Below are 23723 nucleotides of genomic sequence, written 5' to 3' on the forward strand. Positions count from 1 at the left end.
CATGTTGGACTTTTCCTTATCAGAAAATGGTTCAGACATGACGATCTGTGGAAATGTATGAGTAAAATGGAAAATCAGAAAAGAACAGACGATCTCAAAGAGAAGACATACCGAGAGTGAAGATCTTTGCTGGAAGACCAGAAAGGCTGATTAGAAGTGATGTGGACTGTTGCGATCCGAGAAGCAAAGATCTGTCGCGAAGATCTCTAGTGATGAAAGCAAAAGATCTGTTGTGAAGATCTCTGGCGGTGGGAGCAAAAGATCTTTGGGGCAGAAGAAAGATAGACGCACTGCTACCAGAGCAGACGTCGAAGGATTGAGAGTGCTGTATGATTTATAAGGCTTGGATGGTGTAGTGTAGATGTATGAAAGAAGAAGCAAAGGTGGAAGTAGAAAAGGAAGACCAAGAAGGTCGAAGGTGGTGGAGGTAGTAGAGGTAGTGGAGGAAGAAAGGTTGAGTTGGATGTTGAAGGAGGACTGTTTAAGTAGTGCTTGAGGCAGCAGTGTTGCTGCTCGAGTGAGAGTGATGATTGAAAATGTTGATACCGAATGAGACTCGGGGTGGAGAGCAGTGACGGTTGAAGGTGTTGCTGAGCGAGGGATTCGGAGTTGAAAGACTGAGCTCAAGGCAGCAAGGCTCGACTGAATATTCCTACTGCCGAGAGCAGCGAGTGAATAAGCAATAGAGAACTTCTCCGGAGGACGGAAAATTGGCTTTGTAAGGAAATCGGGCTGCTGTGAAGTCCTCCTTCTCTAGTGTGATGTGGGGTCTCTTGCCTCGAAAAATGTCAGAACACTCTGATACTCTAAGACTAGTCTTCGTGTTCTTCAAGATCGTTTCGGATCTTCGCTGGAGTGAATCAATTGCACGATTCGACATTTGCAGCGCTAAAGGGTGAGGAAGCCAATTGGGGATTGCACATACCGTCCAAAGAGCATGATTGCTGGGGTGTGTGATTCTTTGTCCATCAAACACAGATACCAGTATGTTGTAAGCTTGGCAGCATCTCTTTGACACAGGCAACACGTCTCGATGCATCAAAAACTCATGGGTGATCAAGCGAGACAGAAGCAGTAAAGAGTGCTTCTGCTTCTCCTTATCAAAAGATCTGTGCCTACCACACATTTCTCGTTTCTCACCTTGTTTGGATAGCAGAATCAAGCTCATGAGGATTGTCTCATGATTCCGGGGACCTCTGAAGACCTGTTTGCCCTTTGTCAGTGATTTGGGACGTTTGAGTATCGCAACGTGTTCTTTCTGGGTTAGGAGTTCACCGCCAGACATTCTGGACTTCTTGAGATATCCCGGTGACTTCTCCATTGGGTCACCTTTGTGCTACAACTCGACGCTGATGTTCTCGAAGCTCATATTCTTTATGATTGTGAAACGGACCTTGTCCTTCTCCTTGGTCAGCGAACTCAAAACGGCCTGATGTTTGCAGATCAGCTTGAGCCAGGCCATTGCAGCCCCTACCCAGGGCTTTCCATCTATGACTGTCTCGATCGTGTCTTGGTCAGGGTCATCTGGATCTTCCAGATCTACAATTCTTTCGTCTTCTCCTTCGAATCTGCTGGTATCTGCAATTCTTAGATTCGAGAGATTTGATACATCTCCCTCCTGCTCAGATCTCTCAGTGGAGGTTCCTCAACTATATAAGATATTGTGTATTTTGATGGTTAGATTGACCGGGGCTTGTCGAGCGGGGAGAAATGCTGATAGACGTGTACCTGGTCTACTGTCCAGAAAGGTTTTCACTGGAGGCTCCTCAGTTTTGCAATGTATTATGCATTTCGATAGCTGGATTTATCAATGTCTGCTGAGAGGAGAGAGCGGTTGCTTGATACGGACCTGGTTCGGATTCGTTCAACGTTCTCAGTGGAAACCGCTTGGTGTCGATCTTGAGTCAATGCAGCTTCAGTTGGAGCAGCAAGAACACAGACCCTAGCAAACAACTAAGCAAAAGGCACAATTCTCATTCTTCCATAACATTCGTAGCAAGCGTGGGCAAAATGCAAACCCTCATCCCAAGATTCTTCCCCTCTCCCCCACTAAGAAGAATAAGAACTAGCAACACCACACCCAACATCACTACACGCCCCCACCAGCGCAGCACTCGGCACAAACGTCCCCGTAAAGCTCGAATTCCTAAGTGCATTGCCATCCGCATCCACAGCTTCCACCCTAACCCACTGATAGAGACTCTCCGCCTCCCAAAAAGTTTCAAAGCCATTCTTGGTAGTATTGCCAATGACTGCAAAGTCTTCTCCTACAGTGCTACCACCGTAAAAGTTCCAGGACGAGACGGTGGTACAGCCATTCCAGGAGACGTAGATACGTGTGGGTGCGGAGGAGTTGACGGCATAAGCGTAAACATCGGGGACGGTGGTTGCAGGCGTACTTTCCCAGTCTGCAGAAAAAGCGCGGTAGTTTTGTGCAGAGTCTGGAGCTGCGAATTGAGCTGCAAAGACTGCGGTGCCGTTGGCAGAGTGTTCGGAGAGGTAAGGGTTGTTGCCCCAGGTGTGGAAGAATCCACCGTTGGAGAGGAGTTGGGTGTTTCCTTGGGAGGTGGCGAGGAGGCCGTCAGGGGAGGGGTAGGTTGTGTTGGAGAGCATGGTTGCGACGCCAGAGTTGTGATCGATAGCGATGACTTTGCCTGAGGACTGGGAGGTGGTGGTTGTGTAGCCATTTGACGCGTTGTCGAAGATGGAGAGGACGGTAGTGGTATCATTCTCGGACAGCAGGCGTGCATCGTGCTGGAACGAATAATTAAATCCTGAGCACTGGAAATCGCTCTGTCCTAGGTAGCTCAATTGCCAAATGATATTGCGGTCGGTCGCGTTGACGTAGTATAACGTGGCGGTATGTCTGGCCGAAACCAGATAGTTGCCTGTGACTGTCGACTTGTCGATCGAGTTGATGTGGAAGTAGTCGAATGCAGTCTGAGGTCCAAAGCCATCACCTCCTGTATCAGTACTGTTTGGCGTGATCTGGCTGGCGCTAGGATCAACATGGTTGGTCGAGAACCATTCGAACAGAACTTCTCCAGTGGTCACATTGACTTCCTGGAACACGCCTTCCGATAGCCAACCCAGACCAGTCGTGATATTGAAGTACGACAAGTCGAATGGAACGATGTTGTACGAGCTGACGATTGCAGTCTCTCCATCATTTAGCAGCTGGAACTCATGCATATCCACCGGCTCGACGTTTCCTCCAGTCTGTGCCGTAGCAACAACTTTATAATTCTGATCCACAACCATAGACTGGCCGATTCCGTATCCGTTTTGCTGGTTTACCTGATTAAAGCAGAGATGAGGAGCACCATTATACTGGCAAGGTCTGAAGTTGTGTGCGTTCGCAGAACCAGTCACTCCGTAGCCGTCCCAGACGAGGTTTCCAAACTTGTCGTAGATGTATGGTGCAGGTTTGATGGATTTGTATGGCGACATGAAGACATAGCCGGGAGTAAAGTCGGCTTGGATGGTGACATTCAATGCAGGTGCCTGAGATAGAGGACGAGTGTAGAAGAAAGAGACAGGTTGTGTTGTGTTGTCGTCGGCACTGCTCTGCGCAACAACACTGGCCACAAAGGCCAATGCCGTGCAGGTCAAGGAAGTGATGCGCATCTCTTCAAGCAATGTTCACCAGGTGAGTCGTAAGAACGATTAGCAGGTAGGGTAAAGTCAACAGAAGAGAAGAATTGATTGCCTCACAACCCAAGCAGAAGAAAACATCAAGGTGAAAAAAGGACGAGAGTTAAAGTTAACAGTGTAGGCAGAGGAGAAACTCCGCCTCTTGATTCATTTCGCATAAGACATCATCATGGCAAGAAGACAGTGCACTGTTCTTGATTTCAAAACCCACTGACCTTGGTCCAGTGCACACTTGATCTTTGCAGCCGCGTATGAAACGTCGATCATGAGCCATCGGAGTCCTTTGCGACAAGGCCAATCGTCATCGACTATGCGGCACATCTACTCCTGTGTGGACCACTCCGAGCCGACATGCAGAAAAGATACTACTGTGGCTAACAAACGAATCTAGGGCTCGGCGCTCTTCGTGGCAGTAGAGAAACGAGTCGACCAACATATTTGTACAATCACAAAGAGCTGGCAAGCAAGCTTACAAAAGCTCAAACTGCCTTTCTGCTGCTTCGCGTACCTGACAGCTTGGCACTCCAGCAACGAATATCAAACTCTGCACCGCTCTGCACAAACCTAAGTTGCTGTTGTGCTTTTCGGGGAGGTTGTCGCGTGCCGATGATTCTCATGCAAGATCGCTTGCTCAAGTTGTGTAACAGGTTATCTACAAACTCTAATCATCCTTAGGCCGACAAAGGCTCCGGTATCAAAGTACCTCGCAAGACGTCAGAGGCTGGTATAGAATGAAGCGGAGTGCGGAGCCTTTTCTCTCGGCTGATTGTGGGCGCCCCACCAAGACAAAAACAGATCAAGGCGAAATAGACGAAGTCACGCGGAGGTGTGGTTAGCCTACAAGACCACTATCGTCTATAGTAAGGACAAATTGCATAGCATCATCATCAATCACGTTCACAGCTTCAAAGTTATGAGTAGAAAATGTTAAGTGAAACCGCCAGAAATCTTTCTCGTCCTTTGATATTGCAGTGGGGTATTGTCGTGAAGAAAAATCCGTAAAGCTCTCCTCTTCTCTCGTGTCCTCTCTCTCAACTCTCAGTCGGTGGCGTGGCTTTTTGTAGAAAAGAAACAAAGCCCCCATTTGTACCAATTGAAATGAAAAAATCCCAAGGGGGGGCTTGTCCTTCCTGTCCAAGATGGTGGCATCAAACAAAGGAAAATAAAATAGAAAGCAAAATAAGAAAAATGCTGGATCAGTGTCTCTCTCTCCCTCATCACATCAAATGCCCTTTTCGTATCCGTTTTGTGGTTCTTTTTCTCCTCGTCCTCGGCGGTTAAGAAAGGCACAACCTGTCCTCCCACCACCTTTAGTAAACAACCCTAGATTGAGAAAAAAGTTGAATACAAGAAAGCTTTTGTCGTTGGAAGACTGGCCGTTGCGATCAAAGGTCATGACGGTCGTGAAAAAATGAATAGCAGAACGGATGTAAATGCGCAATGCTGGTCAAGAAAAAGAGATTGTCGTCAAGAGCAGACGAGCAAGCCCTTAGTTGGGGCAGGCGGCCTGGACGTGGCCGGGCTGCTTGCACTTGTAGCAGACACGGTCGTGGCTGATCTCGGCAGAGCAGTCGCGAGAAAGGTGACCGACCTCACCGCCTGTGATAGACAGTTAGCATGTTGTTCGTAAGGAGAGTATCGAATGGGTAGACAAACAGTTGTAGCACTTCTGACCCTGGGTGCAGTCGCGAGACATGTGGCCGAAACCACCGCCTGTGATGGATTAGTATGGAAGAGAGAATTGCATGGATAGGGACGTACAGGAATAGCAGGTCTGGCCGCGAGGAGCACCGTAGCCCTGGTTCTGGTAACCACCCTGGTAACCGCCACCCTGAGAGCAGTTGCGGGCGATGTGGCCGACCTGGCCGCACTTGTAGCACTCCTGGCCACCACCCATGGCACCACCACGAGGAGCAGGGCCCTTGGGGCAGTCGCGAGAGATGTGACCGGTCTCACCACAGCCGTAGCAGGACTTCTCCTTCTGGGGGTTGGTGCACTCGCGAGAGAGATGGCCCTGGCCACCGCAGTTGTAGCAGGTGGGGTTGCCCTTGGTGGGGCAGTCGCGAGCCTGGTGGGTAACGTCGCCGCCTGTAGTGAAGTTAATTAGTCTGTGGTCTTGCATGTCGCAGGTGAAGCCTATAGCAGCGATCGCGCGCATTTGAATTGACATGTATCACGTAGACAGATGGCAATTGCGCAGCTTCGCGCAGTAACGGCTCGAGTGAAGAAAACGTACAGTTGTAGCAAGCGCGGCCAGTCATGGGAGGAGCGGGGGCACCGAAGTTCTGCATGTTGAAGGTGTTGTGTTGTGAGAAAGTCTCGGGGGGTTCTAGAGAGATTGTAGTGGTTGCAAAGAGCTGGAGAGTTTTGGTTGTGGTTGAAGGTTGGTGAGAAGCGGGAGCGATGAGAAAGAGGCGAGTGTGGAGCAGAGGCAGAATCCGCGCTTCCTCCAGCAAATCTCGAACGAACGGCAGGTGCGGGTCCAAGCTTCGCTTCTGAACCGTCGAATGGCAGAGGCCTCGGTCTGCCAGACCATATTAATCCAGATAGGCGGGGTTCACTCCAAGATATCATCCATTTTCTGTCGATGGTTCGTCGAACTCAACCTCTTTCTTGTGCCTTCCTCTCGAGAATGGGTTGAGCGTTGTCATTCAACAGTCAATCGTCTTGTTCTGAAGCCTCAAGGTAGAATCTCAGCTTTCTCTTATCCGTTGCCATTGAGTACTCTGTCGCGCTGCAGCATCGTTCCAAGCTATATCGCATTGTTCGCAGCCATGCTGGGCATCGTCATTCTTCAGCATCAAACATCATCACCATCAGACATATTCCTCATTCACAGCATCAACAATTATTTTCCTCGTTCGCGGGTATAAAGTTCTCTCTTCTCGTTCTCATGATAAGCCATTTTCCTCATGCTCGTGATTGCTCTCTCCAAAATAGTGCTTCCATGCTGTTTTCTCTCGTATCTCTCCAAAGAAGCAAAAGGTCGGTGATGCGTTCAAAAAGCAGCACCGCCATCACTCTCTCCAGCAAGCGCTCTCACATTCTCATCGGCCAACTGCGCTCTGAAACTCGCAGTCTCGCTCTCACGGCTGAGCTTGGCCCATTCTTTAAGTCCTCTGCGTTTGCGTGCTTGCTTGTCTTCTATGACTTGTCGCAACTTTTCTGCCTCATCTTCTAGCTTGTTCAGACGTCCTCGGTCGTATAGTTCAGGGGCTTTGATTCCGCCGTCGACGATGCGCGGCAAGTCTGAAAGGTAGGCATTGCCAGGCTTGACTCCTCTGTCAAACTCACCCATGCCGCCCATGACGATGTCTGCTTTGGGTCCTGAAGGCAGTGGTGCGCCATTTGGTGCGAAACGTGTGGTGCGTGGGTATGTGCCTGAAGTGTGTGCGCCACCTCTAAATGGAGGTGGTGGGGCGTGTGCACTTATTGAGCCACGAGGACCTGACGGCGGCGCTGAAGCAAAGTCTGGATCTCTGTTGTGTTGTGCAGCATAGCCGCCTCGGCCTCCGCGGTATGACGGTCCACCGTACGGTCCTCCTCTTCCACGCGGTCCATGGTAGTCTCCACGCGAGCCAAAATCTCGCGGAGGATAGTCCCTCTGGAAACCTCCTCTCGACATCATACCTCCTCTAGGGTGTGTAGGAGGTGAGTTGGCTCTCATTCGGGGTCCAGTTGGAATGGGTACATCGCCAGCGGCTTGAGCGTATGACCTAGTGGCGCCAGGTCCTGTTGGTGGCGCTCTGGGTTGTGGAGGTTCATCCTGTCTGGCGGGACCGGTCGGAGGGGCACAAATAGCTGGACCAGTAGGTATCTCACGCTCACGAGGAGGTGTGGGCTCGCGCTTGCGAATAGGAGAGCGGACGTCTGCTGGGGGTGGTACTGGTGATCTCGGTCTGGAAGGAACCGGTGACCTAGGTCTAGAAGGAATAGGCGAACGGGGTCTCGAAACGATGGGTGATCTGGGAGGAATAGGAGCTGGCGAGATAGGGCGGGGCGCGCGGTTTGCGAACAAGTCTTCTTTAGGCAAGGGATCAATGGCGGCAAGTCTGCTAGGATGAATTGGTGGTGACGAGCGTCTCGAGCTGGTGACAGAGCCAGGGCCAGAGTTTTCGGTCGAGATGAGATCAGGACCGGGACGAGGTCTTGGAGGTGATGGCGAACGGCGTCTCCAATCAACCTTGCGAGGATTGACATTCTCATTGTGTTGAATTGGCGAGCGGGATAGCAAGCGGTAACCACGAGTGACACCACGAGGAGGAGTCAGACGCATTTCACGTCTGTCGCGTCCAGGTCCAGGGCTAATATCTCTTGATGGGGGGTATGCATTGTATCTTGAGCGAGGCGGCGAATCAAGCCTCTCACGTTTTGCCGGAGGCGGAGATCTTCTGCCACGACTACCAGCAGGCGAGATATCACGACCACGCTTCAGAGGAAGCGGAGAGCGGTCGCGAGGAGCACGTACTGGCGAGCGATTGTTGTAAGGGAGTGGGTCTCTGTGGAATCGAGAAGCATGAGGAGGGCGATAGGTCTCGTCTCTCATGAAACCACCCCTTCTAGGTGGTGGTGAGCGAGCTCTTCCTCTATAAGAGTCGCCTCCATCTCTTGGCCGGAAGGGAGGAGGGCTTCGTGAGCGACGACGAAAAGGCAGGGGTGAGCGGCTACGGTTTCTTGGTGGAGCACGGTACGAGTCGACATATGCGTTTCCTCGTGGCGGAGAGCGAGGGGCGCGGTATGTGTCTGATCGGGGTACGGGAGAACGAGGAGGGCGGTAGGATTGACCGCGGCCATCACCGTATTGGTCTTCACGAGGGAAGGGTCTGAACAAGGCATCAGTAAGACTGGCACTTCACAGCAACGTTAGAAGGTGCATTACCTTCTGTCCCTATCGCGATCTCTGTCCATGTTTGCTGCTTCTTGACAGAGCTCTTTATCAAGGTCGCGACGCAGCTTGGATGAGGCTGCTGTGCTGGCTCTGTCTGCGCTTGTCAAAGCAAACAAATCAACGGCGCCGGCGCTTCCCCAGCTTTTCTGCCTGCCCACGTGATATGCCTCCCCAGAGCTCTATTGCATGTCGAGATGCTCGCAAGGTCAATTTCTGCTGTGGAATTCAATCGACCGAAACATTCATCTTGACTTGAATGCTGTTCCTATGCGCAGTGGTTAATTATCCTCAATACTGACTCTTTCACTAGGCGCCGGTGTGTCTCTCGGCAGGACGGTCTTCATGTAATCCAGGTGCACGTCTGTTGTTGGCAATTGAAACTGGCTTATTAATGCGTGTGCTTCATTTTGGTTTTGCTTTCTTTTAGCTTGGTAATGAGGTGCTCCGTCCATGGGGTATTGGTCCAGATGCAAGGTGATGATGACTCGAAGGAAGCTCCAGTAACCATGTCTTATCTCCTGCTGCTCCTACTGTCGCCGCCTCCTCTTCTGCGTTCGTTCCTCTCCTTGTCCTGTTTCAACCTCTTGTTGCTTTCCTCGGCAATCATCTGACTCAGATCTTCTTGGTCTACTCTTCCTTTCCATTGACCTTCAGCCTGTGCCTGTCTTTGTGCCTCGAATTGTCTTTGAATTTCTTCTTTGCTCAGGCGGTCGTCTCTTTCAAGCGCATCCACGTCTACGCTGACATCGATATCGCCAACCTTGCGTTTGCTGCCTCTGTTTTCTTGTCCAAGAACAGGAAGATTTTGCTGAGCGCCCCGCAAATCGTATGCTCTCTCGCCTCCGAAGAAACCTTGCGCACGAATATTTTGTTCCGGAAGAACCTGGTACGCTGATCGTGGAGCGCCATCGTATTCGGGCTCGGGAGCTCTTGCATTCTTGCGTAGTTCGAAGTCGCCTCCAACGCTCTCGATACCGATCTCTGTTGGAACAGCAGAGGCCAACCCGCTTGGTGTCTCGAGTCCTGCGCCAATATCCTCCTCATCCATGGCCTCGTCACCATCTTCCTCGTCCTCATCTTCCTCATCCTCCTCTTCTTCCTCTTCCTCTTCACGTTCTTGAAGCTCACCCCACAGTGTCTTTTCCACCGGTGCTCCAGATGGTGCCTCTTCATCTTCTGCGTTGCTGACACCAAAGATGTCGCCACCAAACAAGGGACGATTTGTGTATTCGTCAACGGGAGGCTTGCCGTAACCACCAGGGTGGAAACCCCAGGATGCGCCTGGTGGCGGAGGAGCATTGAGACCAGGAATCTTGAGGCCAGGATATGAGGGAGGGGGTCCGAAACGTTGTTGGTTGATAAGCCATGGCGGAGGAGCTCCAGGTGGCATGTTGAGAGCTTCTCTCAGCTCATCACTCAACTCGCCAGGTCGTAGATGGCGAAGGTTAGTTTCATACTCCTTACCCTCGTAATAAACCTCACCGTAACGGGTGAGCGGGGGTTTTGTCTGGTGGCGGAAGAAAGCTTCGTAGAGCTTCTGGTAATCAATGTCGAGCTTTCCAAGTTTTCCTTGTACTCTCTCGCGCTGCTTCTGTTTCAAGGTTGCCTCGGCCTGCTTCTCAAGTACGGCGTCGCGCATTTCGGCGATACCAGTATCGGCGATAAATTTGGGCAGGTTGAAGTGCGTCTTCTCGATACCGCGCTTGGATGAAAGATATTCGCGCTTCAGAGCCCAGTGTGATGGCACGGGGACAACATTGCGCTGCGACTTGATGCGCACAAGCAACAGCGGGTCTGAAGCGTCGATATCTGTCCATTCGACCAACTCAGGCTTGCGCACCAGACGCTTGAGCTCAGCAATGGTCAGTTTGCTAGCGGCCTTGCGTGCCTTTTTTGACAGCTTCGGTTGGTTCTCATCCTCCTCATCAGGAATATCGTCGTTGTCATCGTCGTAGTAGATTTCTGGCTTTTCATCCTCCTTTGTTTGCGATTTGTCGACGTTGTTGAACTTCGATAGAACGCTCTGGAACTCGGCATATAGAGGGTCGTCTTCGGGGATTGTAAAGTCGTCGTTGGGAAGGTCATTGTTTTGCATGGGATCATCGCGGGTGTTGATCTGAGCGTCAGGTTGGCGACCGGTCTCTGGCTTGGGAGTTTCTGCTTCGGACAGGTCGGTAGACTCGGCGACGGATGGGGTGGCAGATGCCTGTAATATGACATTGTCAGTGGGCTGTAGAGCATAGCTGGAAGAAATAAGACTCACCGAGCGCTCCTTCTGAGCCTTCTTTTGCTGTCTGCGGAAGGCGTTCTTGCTGAGCTTCTTTGCGCCAGCGCCGCCATTGACAGCTACGGCTGCCATCTTGGCCTCGTTGATCCTGACCTTGAAGTGTTTCGACAATGAGAGATGCGGATCCTTCGGTAATTCTGTGACTGTAAATTGCGAATCGAGTCGGGAGCAGCGAAGTCCGAGGGTGTCGTGTGGTGGTTGACAAAGATGGATGACTTGCAAGGGTTCGCGGCCAAGAAGCGTCAAGATGCAGCTGCGCGCTCCGGATTCTCTTCGGCTTCGCGCGCCTGCCTCCTTGTCCTTCGAACCAGACAGACCATCAAGATGCAATGTCAAGGCTAATATGTAGCCAACATGCCGCTCTTGTTGCTGATGCTCTCCACTGCTCTCCTCAATGCTGAAAGACACCTGTTGCAGATCCAGTGCGAGTCAATCCGAATTTTGTCTTGTGTCTTCTTGCACAAGCCTAGTTTGCGAGCTGCACACGTTTCTGTCTTGTATTCGTAGTCGTGATCGCAGCCTTCGTTCCTGACGATGATTCTGTTGCACATTGCTCGTAGACTGTGTTCTGAATCGATGCTGGATGGCAGGCAGAACACTTGCTGCGAAGGAATCTAGAGACTCGCTCGAATTGTTCATCTTGTTCTTTGTCTGCATTCACCTCATGCGTGCCTTGTTACGGCACGACCATCTTATGAAGAGCCCCTTGCTTCGTTCTCGTCTTGCCATACTGCATTACGCGGCAACACCGAAAGAGTAGCTTGTGGTTTCATTACTTGATTCTTGAGGCGACTCCAAACCCCTGTTTAGCTTTTCAATGCGTGCTGACCATGGGATAATCACTGCAACATATCACAGCTGATGAGATATGAGATGTTCTGGTTTGACCTTGAGCTTCAATTGTATGGAGAAAAAGAACTAGTTACACATCATCGCCCGGAAATGCAGGCAAGGTAAAGGCTCGCCCTGCTCTCTCTTTCGCTGTCTCTCGCTTCCTCCCCTCGCTGATGCTTGTGATAGTAGCAGAATCGAAAAATCGAAAGAAAAGAAACCCCAAAGAAATCAAAAGAAACAGAAAATCTTCATGTTGGTCCTGCGCGTTTCGCCTCTTCTATCGATTGCACATTGGCCGTAATGCTGCGTGTGTGTGTCGTTATCTTCGTGGAAAAAGAAAAAATTGCGAAGTCGAAGAAGCTCCCATATGTTCAACTCCTTCTTTTTGCGCTTCGCTGGATGTGCGCTGGCGCTATGCAATTGAATGCTGAAAACCGAGCCCATTGGGTAAAGTACAGTGTGAGGACATTGAAGGCAGGATGCAATCAGTAGTGGCCCATGTTGGAAGAGTGAGAGCCACGCGAAGCATGACCGAACTGCTGGAAGACCTGGCCAAATCCATTGCCGTTGGTCTGCTGCTGAGGGGGCTGAGCGAGCATGGTGTTGATAGAGCCGTGGTGGCGGTTGTGAGCGTTGGGAGAACCCATGCTGGCAGCGCCGTAGTTGCCGACTTGGTGACCAAGAGGGCTGCCAGTGCTGGTGTAAGAAGTCACAGTGTTGGATCTGCTGGTGCGGAAGGGAGTGGTGCTGAGCTGGCCAGGAGATAGAACACTAGGAGGAGACATGGAGCCAGGCATACCGTTGAGGTGGTTGTCATAGTCCTGAATCTTTCCAGAGATACGACGGCCGTAAGGGGTGTGGCGGATCGACTGCAGGATAGGACGGATGTTGTCAATGAGACGAGCCTTGGTCTCAGGGTCGGCGTAGTCCATGGCGGTCTGGACAACATAGTTGGCGTAAGAGTCGCGAAGCAGCTTCTCGAGATCGGTGGGGTTCATAATCTCATCGATAAGAGCGCGTCTGGTGGTGTCGTCGCCAGTGCGAATCGACTTTTCGACGACGTTGGAACTGAACTTTTGCTTGGAGAGAGCGGCAACGTTGCCGAGGAAGCTCTGAGCCAGAGGCTGAGAGAAGGCAGGCTCACCAAGGTCGAGGATGTACTGGACGACATAGTTGCCGAAGGGATCCTGGACGAGAGTGAAGGCGTTCATGGTGATGTGTTGGACAAGGGCGGCCTTTTGGTGGCCAGAGGCATGGTCGATGCAGCGCTGCAAGACGCAACAGCCATGGCGATGGGTACCGACGATGACACAGCTAGTGCCAACAGCGTCAAAGATGAACTGGGCGTCCTCAGGAGACAGGTGGTTGAGGCACTTCTGGATGACGTGGTTGCCGTTAAGGTCCTGGATGAGAGGGACGACTTCATATCTCAAAGCCTCGGTGATGATCTGGATCTGCTCAGAAGTCGAGATGAACTCGATCATCTTCTGCAGAGCGCGAGTGCCGTGCTGGTTGAGAGCGATCTTGACCATCGAGGGTGCAGCTGCGCGAATGAGAATGGTGCGCTGGTCATCGTTGGCGAATTCGAGCAGCTTCTGGCAAAGGTAGTTGCCAAAGGGATCTAGAAAGTAAAGTCAGTAAGCAAGGTTTGGTGTATGGTGAACAAGCGACTAACCAGTCATCAACTCGATCATGTGAGGGTTGGTCTCTTCGAAGATGAGTCTGATGTTCTCATCATCACCTTCTTCCAGCTTCTTCTGCAAGTAGCGGCAACCGTGCTGATCCTTGCAAAGACCATAGATCTCGCCGACGAGATCCTGCAATTTGACGTTGGAATAGCGCGAGTTGTCTGAAATCATGTTAGCAAGCGGTACGCAAGTGAAGAAGAAAGGTTGAAAGTTACCATCAGCAGTCTGACCACGGCGCGGCTGCTGCATGACGCGGGGCTCATTGTAGCGCGCGGAGCTCTGCTGCGAGAGTTGCTGAGGGTATCCACCACCAAATCCGTGTTGGAAGCCAGGCATTTGACCCCACTGACCACCACCCTGGTTGCCAAGATACATCTGGTTGAAGCCATTGCCCAGCATGTGCATACCGTAGCCACCGTAGTAAGCTCCATTGCCGTAGTTCTGCATGGAAGGAGGATTGATATGGCCGTTGACCATGCCGTTCGAGTTGTTGTTCATGATGCGAGCAGGCTCAAACGAGGGCGAAGTGACTGAGGGACCGAAAGGTGCAGCGCTGGCTTGGAGGGAAGATCTCTGCGACGTTGCGCTGCTGAGATCTTCTGACTGAGGCTGTTCCTGGACTTGACGAGAAGGAGTGTGGAAGCCGTTCTGGTGACCGTTACTGAGGACGTTGGACTGGCGAGTGGGTGAAACGAATTCAGGACGAGGGCTCTGAACAGCGCCGGCCTTGTCAGAGAAGTTGGCAGCGCTTGTGCTCTTCAAGGTAGGAATGTCGTTGGTCGAGTAAGACCCCTGCAACTTGGGCACACCGTTCGAGCTGACACCATTGGGTGAAGCCAACAAGCCAGGACGCTTAGGCGTGGCGAGACTGCTGAACTTGACTTCCATAGATCTTCTGTTGGCGGCGGTGTTCTTTGCAGTGTTGAGCTCGGTCAAGATACCGTTGAGAGGAGACATGGAAGCATCACCATAACCAGACTGGCGCATTGCACTGGGAGGAAGAGATTGTCTGTTGGTGCGGGTAGTGGTAGCACGGTCTTGATTGTCAGTACCGTTCTGCTGGGTCTTGGCCATCTCCACAGCTGCAGCAGAAGCGGAAAGCTGCATGCCTTCGCCGTCACGACGAACGAGGATGGGGAACTTGTCATCACTGGCTTGGTACTGGAGAAAGTGCTTGGCGTCAGGAGAAGCGGCCGAGTTCTGGACACGAGTAGACTTGAGATCTTCCTCGTCACCAAACAGGAAGCCGGTGGTATTGACGGAACCGAGGTGGGTAGACAGTTCGGCCATCTTGACAGGCATTGAATTGCGATTGAGGCTGTAGTTGACCGACGTTAGAACAGAAAGTTGAGATCGTGGACTTGAAGCTATGTAAGATATGGTGGAAGCTTATGATGTATGAGATCGTGAAGTGTATGAAGCAAGAAAGGGTGTAAAGAAGTATCAGTGACCAGCACAGATGGTGAGACAAGACGATGATCCGATAGTTCAAGACTTGTGTGAAGGAAGAAGTGTATATTGAAAAGGAATGAAAAGGGCAATGGGAGGAGTGGTTATATAGATGCTTCATGAGAAGAGTGAATAGGGATAGGTGTATTGTCAAACTCCGAATGACAATTAGCTGCTCGCATTGAAGCCCGCTATTGTCAAAGTCTGGAGGTATAGTGAGGTGTGAAAAGGCAATTGGAGCAGGAAACAATAGTTGAAGAATTGAGAATTGAACGTACTTTGCAGCGGCGCGATGGTTGATGTCCGCAAATGAAAAGGAAGTCTCCTCATCATCTTCATCGGAGCCACGGCGCGAGGCAGGAACTGATCTAGATGGAATGGATGTCGAGTGCACATGTGAGGTGACAGGTCTTGAAAAGGTCGCTTGAGGAGATGCAAGCTGAGAGCCTGGACGACTGGGGCGAGCCGGGAAACCAGGAGGCGAAGCCAGACTGGCGGTGGACAGTCGAGCGCTGTGTACGCGATTGACCGAGCTGTAGTACTCCGGCGGCGTAGTGGGCTCGCTAAGATGACCCGATGTGAACATTGAAATATCCTGTTCCAATCTCTGGTGCTCGTCGACCTCGCGACGAGTCTCGGGGTCGATCATGGCCATCTGGGCCTGGATACGACGCTGCTGAGCCAGGAGTTCCTCGTATTGGCGAGCCTTTCTCTCTGACTGTGGTGTGTTAGTGTCCATTAGGGAAGGAATGCAGAAACCAAAATGTGCATGCACAACAGTTTTTCGCAGCAAGAAAAGAGCAAGCAACAGAAGAGACAGAAATTGCAGACAAGGAGCTATTCAAAACACAACGAGCGTGGGCGCGTAGTCGAAGACGACACAGGGAACCCAGTAGAACTGTACGATCAGAGCCCAAGACGAAATGGCTGACCGAGACAGCAGGGATTGGCCAAGGAAAAGCCGCAAAACACGATAATGGACAGCTCAGAACGGAGAACCGGGACAGACTTACAGGAGTAATCTTGTTAAATGCCTGCAGCAAAAGTATTCTGTCAGCATATGTTCTTTGTGGTAAAAGGCCCCCTCTGAATCATCCTGTCGCAACCGAGATACACAGCAGCAAGCCGACCCAACACAGCTACTACAGCATGATGTGTGTCGACATAGCTCCATACTCGGTGATCATTGTTTCCATCTCTTTCAACAAATATATTCAAGGGAGATAGGCTCACCGTCATGGCAGGATCGGCAGCCTGACGTCTCTGCTGAGCGATGGGCGATAACGTGGGCAGCGCATTTGTGGTAAAGCGACGTTGGAGGCTTCCGCGACCCTCTGCAGCAGTAGCAGCCAGGCTGAGGTTTCGTAAGGGCGATAGTGGCGAAGGGAATGTGGTGGCAGAAGTCGGGTAGGGCGCATCTTCTCGTGGGGACAGTTGCGAACGGTACAAGAGACCACTGTCAGGTCGGTCTGACAGACCTTTGGAGAAGGCCATACTGATACAAATACGACAGCTCCTAAAACTTTGGTTAATGATGCGACTCTTGACAGACGACAGGCCAAAGCACCCACTTGCTGCTGCTACTACTCGAACAGGCGGTGACTTGAATGTGGGGGTAGGCGCTTTGGATCAAGGGGTCCAGGCAGAAGAGCAACGAGAACAGAGAGGGCGGTGCTGTCTCGTATCGTACATCCAAGGCAAGCCTCGCGCTCAACAGTAGAATACAAAACCCTCACTTCCAATCATACAACCCGCGTAGTAAGAATGAGCGACACGGAGGAGAAGAAGAAGCTCAGAGACTCCGAAGGCTCAGATGCACTGCACGCTGCCAGCCAACTGTGGAGAAAGCATCAAGCCTCGCCGCCGGTTGAGTTTCATACGCCGCCGTGGGCCCAAGCGTACCTGTGCAGCAGATGCAACCTCCACGGCCTTTCTGGCCATGCCACGACCATGCCACATGATGGGGTCCTCTGATCTATCACCATCTGTCCTTTTTGCCTGTTCCGCCCTCTCATGCAGGGCAACCACCCACCGGTTTGCTGACCTACCTTTCGTCATGCTCCACTGCCTATCAGGAACGAGGCCGTGCGTGCTCATTTCGTTATCACCCTCAAGTGTTTGCTGTTTGTACACGTGCTGCATAGCGAGCCGTCTAGACTTGTTCTGCTTATTGGGACTGCTCTCAGCACGTCGGGATCCAGTCTCAGGCCTTTATCGTGATGCAACACAATAGTCCTCGGTGTCGTATTGGTCGGGTCAATCTTACTGGATTTGGCAGGTGAGTGTAGTTGTATAAGATGGCCAAGTTGTCCGTCAGAATTAGAGATGGCATCGGCTCCAATGAAGCAAGCGCTATACACGGACAACGCTGCATGTCACTTTTTGGACTCGCATGGCGGTGAGCATATCTTTGGTCATTTGGTAGGGTCAAGAAATCTAGATTGCTCAGCTTCAATGTCATGCACACTTCGTGATAGGTTTTGAGTGCTGTCTAAAGATTGGCGAATGTGTTGTATTTAACCAAGGTTGCTTTCAGGTTATTGGTGAGACCCTGTCCGGCAGGCGTTCGGTTGCTTTGCCGAGAGGGCTGGCTTCCCGTCTTCCGCTTTGGCAGCTTTGACCCAAGAAGAATCTAGAGAAGGCAAACCTCGCAAATATCTCGTCCAAAGGCGCATACTGCTGTCAAATAGTCCTCGTATCTTCTGAAAAAGGAGAACACTGTAAATTCGAGGCGCTGCAACTAACAGAGTGCTACATAGCGCCGCAGTAGCGCAGTGTCGGCGTCCCTGGCAGTGGGCGCATACAACTTTTTGACCCCGCCACTTTTTTTCCGTGACTGGTTCATCGCATCGAAGGCTCTGCATCTGTCAAGTGAGCACCTCGTGCTTTGGCGAGAGCATACTAGGCTCTGTGATCATATTCTTGCGTCTAGTGCGTTAGGTCTCGACAGCAACAGCGAACATGCCTCCCAAGGCTCGCGTTGCTGCGCCCAAGGTAGCCACATACCAATATCCAGCTATCGCGTTGGTGCATGGCTGACGATCTGCAGGCTCAGACGAAGAAGGCTCCAGCTGCGACAAACACAACACCAGCAACTTCTGATGTGAATGCGCAATCCCAAGCGCCTGTCAATGGGGAAACACAGGATGCCACAGCTATGCCACCACCTCCTAGAAAGAGGCGGCATTCTCACTCAACTGACCCAGTAAGAATGTTTTTTATCTGTCTGTGAGGCAGAAACTGATTTTTTTTTACAGTCCGACACACTACTTGAGCCATTTTACTATGGTAAAGGATTGACGGATCCCATCAACACTGCAAGGGACAAATGGAATCTCCTACCAGCTTTCCTCAAAGTCAAGGGTCTGGTGAAACAGCATATTGACTCTTACAACTTCTTTGTCGACACCGAGCTGAAGACGATTCTCCGCGCCAATGCCACCGTTCACAGTGACGTGGATCCTAACATGTTCATCAGATACACAGACATTCGAATTGGTAAGCCAGAACGTGTCGAAGATCGTCACAGCACTGTCCCTGGTCTTTCTGGTCCTGGAATCACGCCTAATGAATGTCGTCTTCGCGATTTGACATACTCGGCTCCGATCTACGTCAACTTCGAATCCAGATCGCAGAGTGGTCTGAAGATGGAACGTAACGTCTACATTGGCAGAATGCCTGTCATGCTCCGGAGTAACAAGTGCGTTCTGTCTGGTCGCTCAGAAAAGGAGATGGGCTTGCTCAACGAGTGCGCCGTTGATCCTGGTGGTTATTTCGTGGTCCGTGGTCAAGAAAAGGTCATTCTGGTCCAGGAACAACTCAGCAAGAACCGTGTCATTGTGGAAATGTTCAAGGGAATCATTCAGGCTTCTGTCACGAGTCACACTGCCAACGTCAAGACCAAGACTTATGTTCTGCTCAAAAAGGGATTGATTGTTCTCAAGCACAACTCGCTTACTGAGGATATCCCTGTCGCAATCGCTCTCCGAGCCATGGGTGTCCAATCAGACCACGAGATTATGCTTCTTGTTGCTGGTGACGATGCTGTATACCAGGACGAGTTCTCTGTCAACCTCGAAGAAGCCGCGCGTTCGGGAGTCTCGACACAAGAACAGGCTCTGGAGTATGTTGGAGCTCGTTTACGTCCCGAGAGATTTGGTCAATATGGTGTACCAAAGAAGACTAACAAGCAGAATGCTGTTGAGAAGCTGTCAAACACTATCATTCCTCACGTTGGTGTGACAGCTATGAACTTCCGACCAAAGGCTCTCTACATTGCATTCATGGTCCGCAGAGTGCTTATGTGTATGCACGACCCAAAATTGATTGACGACAGAGATTACCTTGGTAACAAGCGTTTGGAACTGTCAGGATCGATGATGGCTCTACTGTTTGAAGATTTGTTCAAGGATTTCAATAAGCTTATCAAGCAAAGTTGGGACAAGGTCTTGAGAAAGCCTAACAGAACCAGAGCTTTCAATCCAGCAGACTACATCACCATGCACGAATCTCGCATCACACAAGGTCTGGAACGTGCTATCTCGACTGGTAACTGGACTTTGAAACGTTTTCGTATGGACAGAGCTGGTGTCACTCATGTTTTGAGTCGCTTGAGTTTCATTGCTGCTCTTGGTATGATGACCAGAATTTCGTCTCAATTCGAGAAGACCAGAAAGGTCTCCGGTCCTCGTGCACTCCAACCATCCCAATTTGGCATGCTTTGTACTTCAGATACCCCTGAAGGTGAGGCTTGTGGTCTGGTCAAGAATCTGGCCCTGATGACACATATCACTACTATGGATGAAGAGGATCCTGTTCGCAAGATGATTTTCGTGCTCGGTGCTGAGGATGTAACATCTGCAAGCGGTACTGAACTCTACGCCGATGGAGCATACATCATTTTCCTGAACGGTACACCGGTGGCCTTGACTCGCGAACCCAAGCGGTTCCTGATTGCTTTCCGCAGGTTCCGTCGCATGGGAAGAATTTCTGAGTTCGTCAGCATCTACATCAACCACCACCATAATGGTGTGCACATTGCAACTGACGAGGGTCGCATTGTTCGACCTCTCATCATTGTCGAGAAGGGCAAGTCCAAGGTCACAACACGCTACCTTGAGTCTCTTCGCAAGGGCACGCTGGAATTCGATGACTTCTTGTCTCGAGGACTAGTAGAGTATCTCGATGTCAACGAAGAGAACGACTGTAACATTGCAGTCTACGAACACGATATCAACCAACACACTACACATCTGGAGATCGAGCCCTTCACCATTCTGGGTGCTGTCGCTGGTCTCATTCCTTACCCTCACCACAACCAATCTCCTCGTAATACTTATCAATGCGCTATGGGTAAACAAGCCATTGGTGCTATTGCTTACAACCAGCTCACTCGTATCGACACCCTCCTCTACCTCATGGTTTACCCTCAGAAGCCTATGGTCAAGAGTAGGACAATTGAGCTTATCAAGTACGACAAGCTTCCTGCAGGTCAAAACGCCATGGTTGCCGTCATGTCATACTCTGGTTACGATATCGAAGATGCTCTGGTCCTGAACAAAGCATCTTGCGATCGTGGTTTCGGCCGTTGTCAAGTCTTCAAGAAGGTCAGCATGCCACTCAAGCAATACCAAAACGGTCAGACGGATCGCATTGGCGATCGCGATCCTTCCAACCCTCGCCACAAAAAGATCGGTAACGACGGTCTTGTGGAAGTCGGTGCCGAGATGGAAGCAGGCGAATGCTACATGCTCAAAGAAACACCAGTCAACCAAGGCATCAACACGCAGAACGCAGGCTGGGCACCCCAACACATGTCCTACAAACTTCCCGATCCAGCCTATGCCGATAAAGTCATGATCAGCGCCAACGAATCAAACACCCCCATCATCAAAATCCAAACACGCCAGACCCGTCGTCCTGAAATTGGAGACAAGTTCTCTTCTCGCCATGGTCAAAAAGGTGTTACTGGGTTGCTTGCCGAACAAACAGATATGCCTTTCAACGATATGGGTATCTGTCCAGACATCATCATGAACCCCCACGGTTTTCCTAGTCGTATGACCGTAGGCAAAATGCTTGAATTGCTCTCTGGAAAAGCAGGTATTTTGCGTGGTGGTCATGAATATGGAACTGCCTTTGGCGGCTCTAAAGTCGAAGACATGGGCGATATCTTGATTTCCCACGGATTCAGCTATTCGGGCAAGGATCACTTGACTTCAGGTATTACTGGCGAGTCGCTTCCTGCGTACGTCTTCATGGGTCCCATCTACTACCAAAAACTCAAACACATGGTGCAAGACAAGATGCACTCTCGCGCCACAGGCCCCCGCGCAATCCTCACCCGCCAACCTACCGAAGGACGATCGCGCCAAGGAGGTCTGCGTTTAGGAGAAATGGAACGCGATTGCTTGATTGCATACGGAGCTTCCCAACTCCTTCTCGAACGCTTGATGCTTTCGTCTGATGCGCATGAAGTCGACGTCTGCGAGACTTGCGGTATGATGGGGTACCAGAACTGGTGTCAGAGTTGTGAGAGCAGTAGAGGTGTGGTCAGGATGACTTTGCCGTATGCGGCTAAGTTGCTCATTCAGGAGTTGTTGAGTATGAATGTCAAGGCTGCGTTGAAGTTGACGGATGAGTTTCCTAGAGAGGAGTAGGTAAGTAAAGTGCAGCGGAAAGAGAAAGAAGAACAAGAGAAGGAGGAGGACGTAGTTAGTGGCAAGCAGAAACGGCAAAAGAAAAAAGTAGATCGCATAGCATTATTGGGTGTTTCTCGCTTTTTGTGTTTTCCTGTTATCGGTATGGATTTAGGCAATTGAATCTTTCGTTAATCATTCTCAGTTCTCACCATTCCCAAACCCCTTGCCACACCCTACCTCAAAGCTTAACAGGAAACCTCTCCCTGACCTTCTCGCCATAAAAGTAGAAAGCCACTGGAATCGGCAAAAGCGCCAGGGCAACAAAGCCAATCAAACTGTTTCCCCAACCCAGTCCCAAAGTATTATACATATCCAAGCCCGCAAGCGGTAACAGACCTCCCACAATACTCCTCAAAAGTGTGTTAGCAGCAATAGCACTAGCCGCATACACCGTAAACCCATCTACCAAATACGTCTGTATACAAATCATACAACTCATCATACCAATTCCGAAAAACAGGGTTCCTAACATGGGAACAGCCCATTGCACGTGTTTCTGCGCCGTCCAGCCATAGATGAAAAGGCCTATGGGCATAAAAATACCACAAGCAATCAGTGGCGGGAGACGAAATTCGGGCTTGGGGGTGTTGGCGTTGGCGGCGGTGAGACGTTTGAGAATGCGATCGGAAGAGGCGCCGGTGAGGATGAGACCAATAAACATGCCGATGCCGATGGCGATGTAACTTAGACCCACGTTGGAGGGAGAAAAGTGGTAGTGTTCCTCAAAGACAAAGGTGAAAGTTGTAAACAGGAGGTATAAGATTGCGTACACGACCTAAGAGCCTCTGTCAGTACGTTGTATAGCCATTTCCAGTGGTTTGGAAGATGCTTACTGCAGTATAAATAGACATGAACAACACAATAGGCGAGAAAATCAGCAACTTGAAAGGTCGAATCAAGGCGTGTGACATGCGTTCGCGGGCGGAAAGCCCATCGTCAAGTTTTGAGCGTAACTCAGTGTTGTTTGTTTCTTTCTGCAGCTTTGTGGTTTTGGACTGGAGGAGGGCTGGTGCGTAAGTTTCTTTGCAGACGAAGAAGTGGAGGATGGAAGCGGCTCCATAGGCGATGGTGATTAACCAGAAGACCCTGCAAGGTAGACTATGGTCAGTCCAAGTGTTTGTCAATGATGGGATCGAAGAGAGGAAAGACATACCATCGCCATCCCTCGGCACTGGAAAGGTAAGCGCCAGCCACAGGACCTATAACGGGACCAAGCAAAGGACCTGCAATCGCTTAGTTTGAGGCAGAGATCGATGCCGAGTGCTCAACATACCCATAGCATATAACGCCATCGCGCCACCTCTCTTCTCTCTCTCAATCATATCCGAAATACTCGCGCCAGCAAGCGTAACAGGACAAACTCCAAAGCACCCAGCAAAGAAGCGAAACACAATGAGTTGAGACATGCTCTTCGCCACCGCACAAGCGACCGTAAAAACAATAAAGCCGACATTACAGACGATATACACCGGACGACGGCCATAGATCTCACTCAACGGAGAGATAATCAGTGGACCAACAGCAAACCCAAGCAAAAACACAGAAACGACAAAAGCAGCAAGCGTAACTGAAGTCTCCTTGAACTCGCGAAGAACGTCGGGCACACCTGGAGCAAACATGGACGAAGCCAGTGGTGTCAACAGCGTAAGGGAGATAATGGCGCCGCAGTTCAGGACTTTGGCTTTGGAGGTCCAGTTCATGGGGTTTTGTGGATCGTCTTCGCCATCCCAGAAGACGATGTTCGGGTCGGGTATGTCGCTTGTCTGCTGAGTTGCAATTTGCTTCTCAGGATCTGTGTTCGAGTCTACTACCGTGACTCTTTCGGCATCTAAAGTTGACTCGGAACTGGCGTAAACAGTGCCATCCTTTTGTTCGGCCATGGTGGGCTTGTCAGGATATACCGATGGTTAAGAAACCGGAGGAAACAGAAACATGCACGACGACATAACGAGGTCGAACCTCCTTCTCTATATACCTACATGTGTTACTACCTTAACGGAAGCTGGACGTTCCGGGACCATCCAAGGGAACGATTGACTTCCCCATATCCTGATGACCTGGGGTTGATGTGCTGGACGTGGAGAGAATGAGGGGAAGGAACGGGATCGCTTCGTTCCTTGACAGAGTTGTGCATTTTGTGGCAGTTATGCAGAAATTCGGAATTATCCCCTGCCATGTTACAACAACTATCTTGTGGCACGTTTTCAGCTGCGGTACGGCAG

At 50.8% G+C, this 23723-nt stretch overlaps 7 protein-coding genes across 7 annotated transcripts; 2 read left to right on the top strand and 5 right to left on the bottom strand.

Annotated features, from left to right (window-relative positions):
• Positions 1–2049: 2049 nt before the first annotated feature.
• Positions 2050–3627, bottom strand: M437DRAFT_42359 (uncharacterized protein; the record flags this gene model as incomplete). Its single annotated transcript, XM_041020555.1, has 1 exon — positions 2050–3627. One exon carries the CDS (start codon positions 3625–3627, stop codon positions 2050–2052), a length of 1578 nt encoding a protein of 525 aa, XP_040882098.1.
• A 1438-nt stretch (positions 3628–5065) lies between these two features.
• On the top strand, positions 5066–5761 carry M437DRAFT_73021 (uncharacterized protein; the record flags this gene model as incomplete). Its single annotated transcript, XM_041025960.1, has 3 exons — positions 5066–5276; positions 5313–5333; positions 5418–5761. 3 exons carry the CDS (start codon positions 5066–5068, stop codon positions 5759–5761), a joined length of 576 nt encoding a protein of 191 aa, XP_040882099.1.
• An 891-nt stretch (positions 5762–6652) lies between these two features.
• On the bottom strand, positions 6653–6952 carry M437DRAFT_41883 (uncharacterized protein; the record flags this gene model as incomplete). The annotated part of the gene is made up of 1 exon (XM_041020463.1): positions 6653–6952. One exon carries the CDS (start codon positions 6950–6952, stop codon positions 6653–6655), a length of 300 nt encoding a protein of 99 aa, XP_040882100.1.
• Positions 6953–9053: 2101 nt separating this feature from the next.
• M437DRAFT_42864 (DUF382-domain-containing protein) lies at positions 9054–10901 on the bottom strand (the record flags this gene model as incomplete). The annotated part of the gene is made up of 2 exons (XM_041020644.1): positions 9054–10748; positions 10806–10901. The coding sequence occupies 2 exons, from the start codon at positions 10899–10901 to the stop codon at positions 9054–9056; spliced, it is 1791 nt and encodes a 596-aa protein (XP_040882101.1).
• A 1247-nt stretch (positions 10902–12148) lies between these two features.
• On the bottom strand, positions 12149–13522 carry M437DRAFT_42787 (pumilio domain-containing protein; the record flags this gene model as incomplete). Its single annotated transcript, XM_041020632.1, has 2 exons — positions 12149–13284; positions 13339–13522. The coding sequence occupies 2 exons, from the start codon at positions 13520–13522 to the stop codon at positions 12149–12151; spliced, it is 1320 nt and encodes a 439-aa protein (XP_040882102.1).
• Positions 13523–17761: 4239 nt separating this feature from the next.
• On the top strand, positions 17762–21459 carry M437DRAFT_73026 (beta and beta-prime subunits of DNA dependent RNA-polymerase; the record flags this gene model as incomplete). Its single annotated transcript, XM_041025961.1, has 2 exons — positions 17762–17794; positions 18058–21459. The coding sequence occupies 2 exons, from the start codon at positions 17762–17764 to the stop codon at positions 21457–21459; spliced, it is 3435 nt and encodes a 1144-aa protein (XP_040882103.1).
• A 220-nt stretch (positions 21460–21679) lies between these two features.
• Positions 21680–23381, bottom strand: M437DRAFT_43137 (MFS general substrate transporter; the record flags this gene model as incomplete). Its single annotated transcript, XM_041020690.1, has 4 exons — positions 21680–22276; positions 22335–22587; positions 22655–22724; positions 22775–23381. The coding sequence occupies 4 exons, from the start codon at positions 23379–23381 to the stop codon at positions 21680–21682; spliced, it is 1527 nt and encodes a 508-aa protein (XP_040882104.1).
• Between the last annotated feature and the right edge of the window lie 342 nt (positions 23382–23723).

The sequence above is a fragment of the Aureobasidium melanogenum genome (assembly GCF_000721775.1).
Source record: "Aureobasidium melanogenum CBS 110374 unplaced genomic scaffold scaffold_4, whole genome shotgun sequence".
Classification (NCBI taxonomy): domain Eukaryota; kingdom Fungi; phylum Ascomycota; class Dothideomycetes; order Dothideales; family Saccotheciaceae; genus Aureobasidium; species Aureobasidium melanogenum.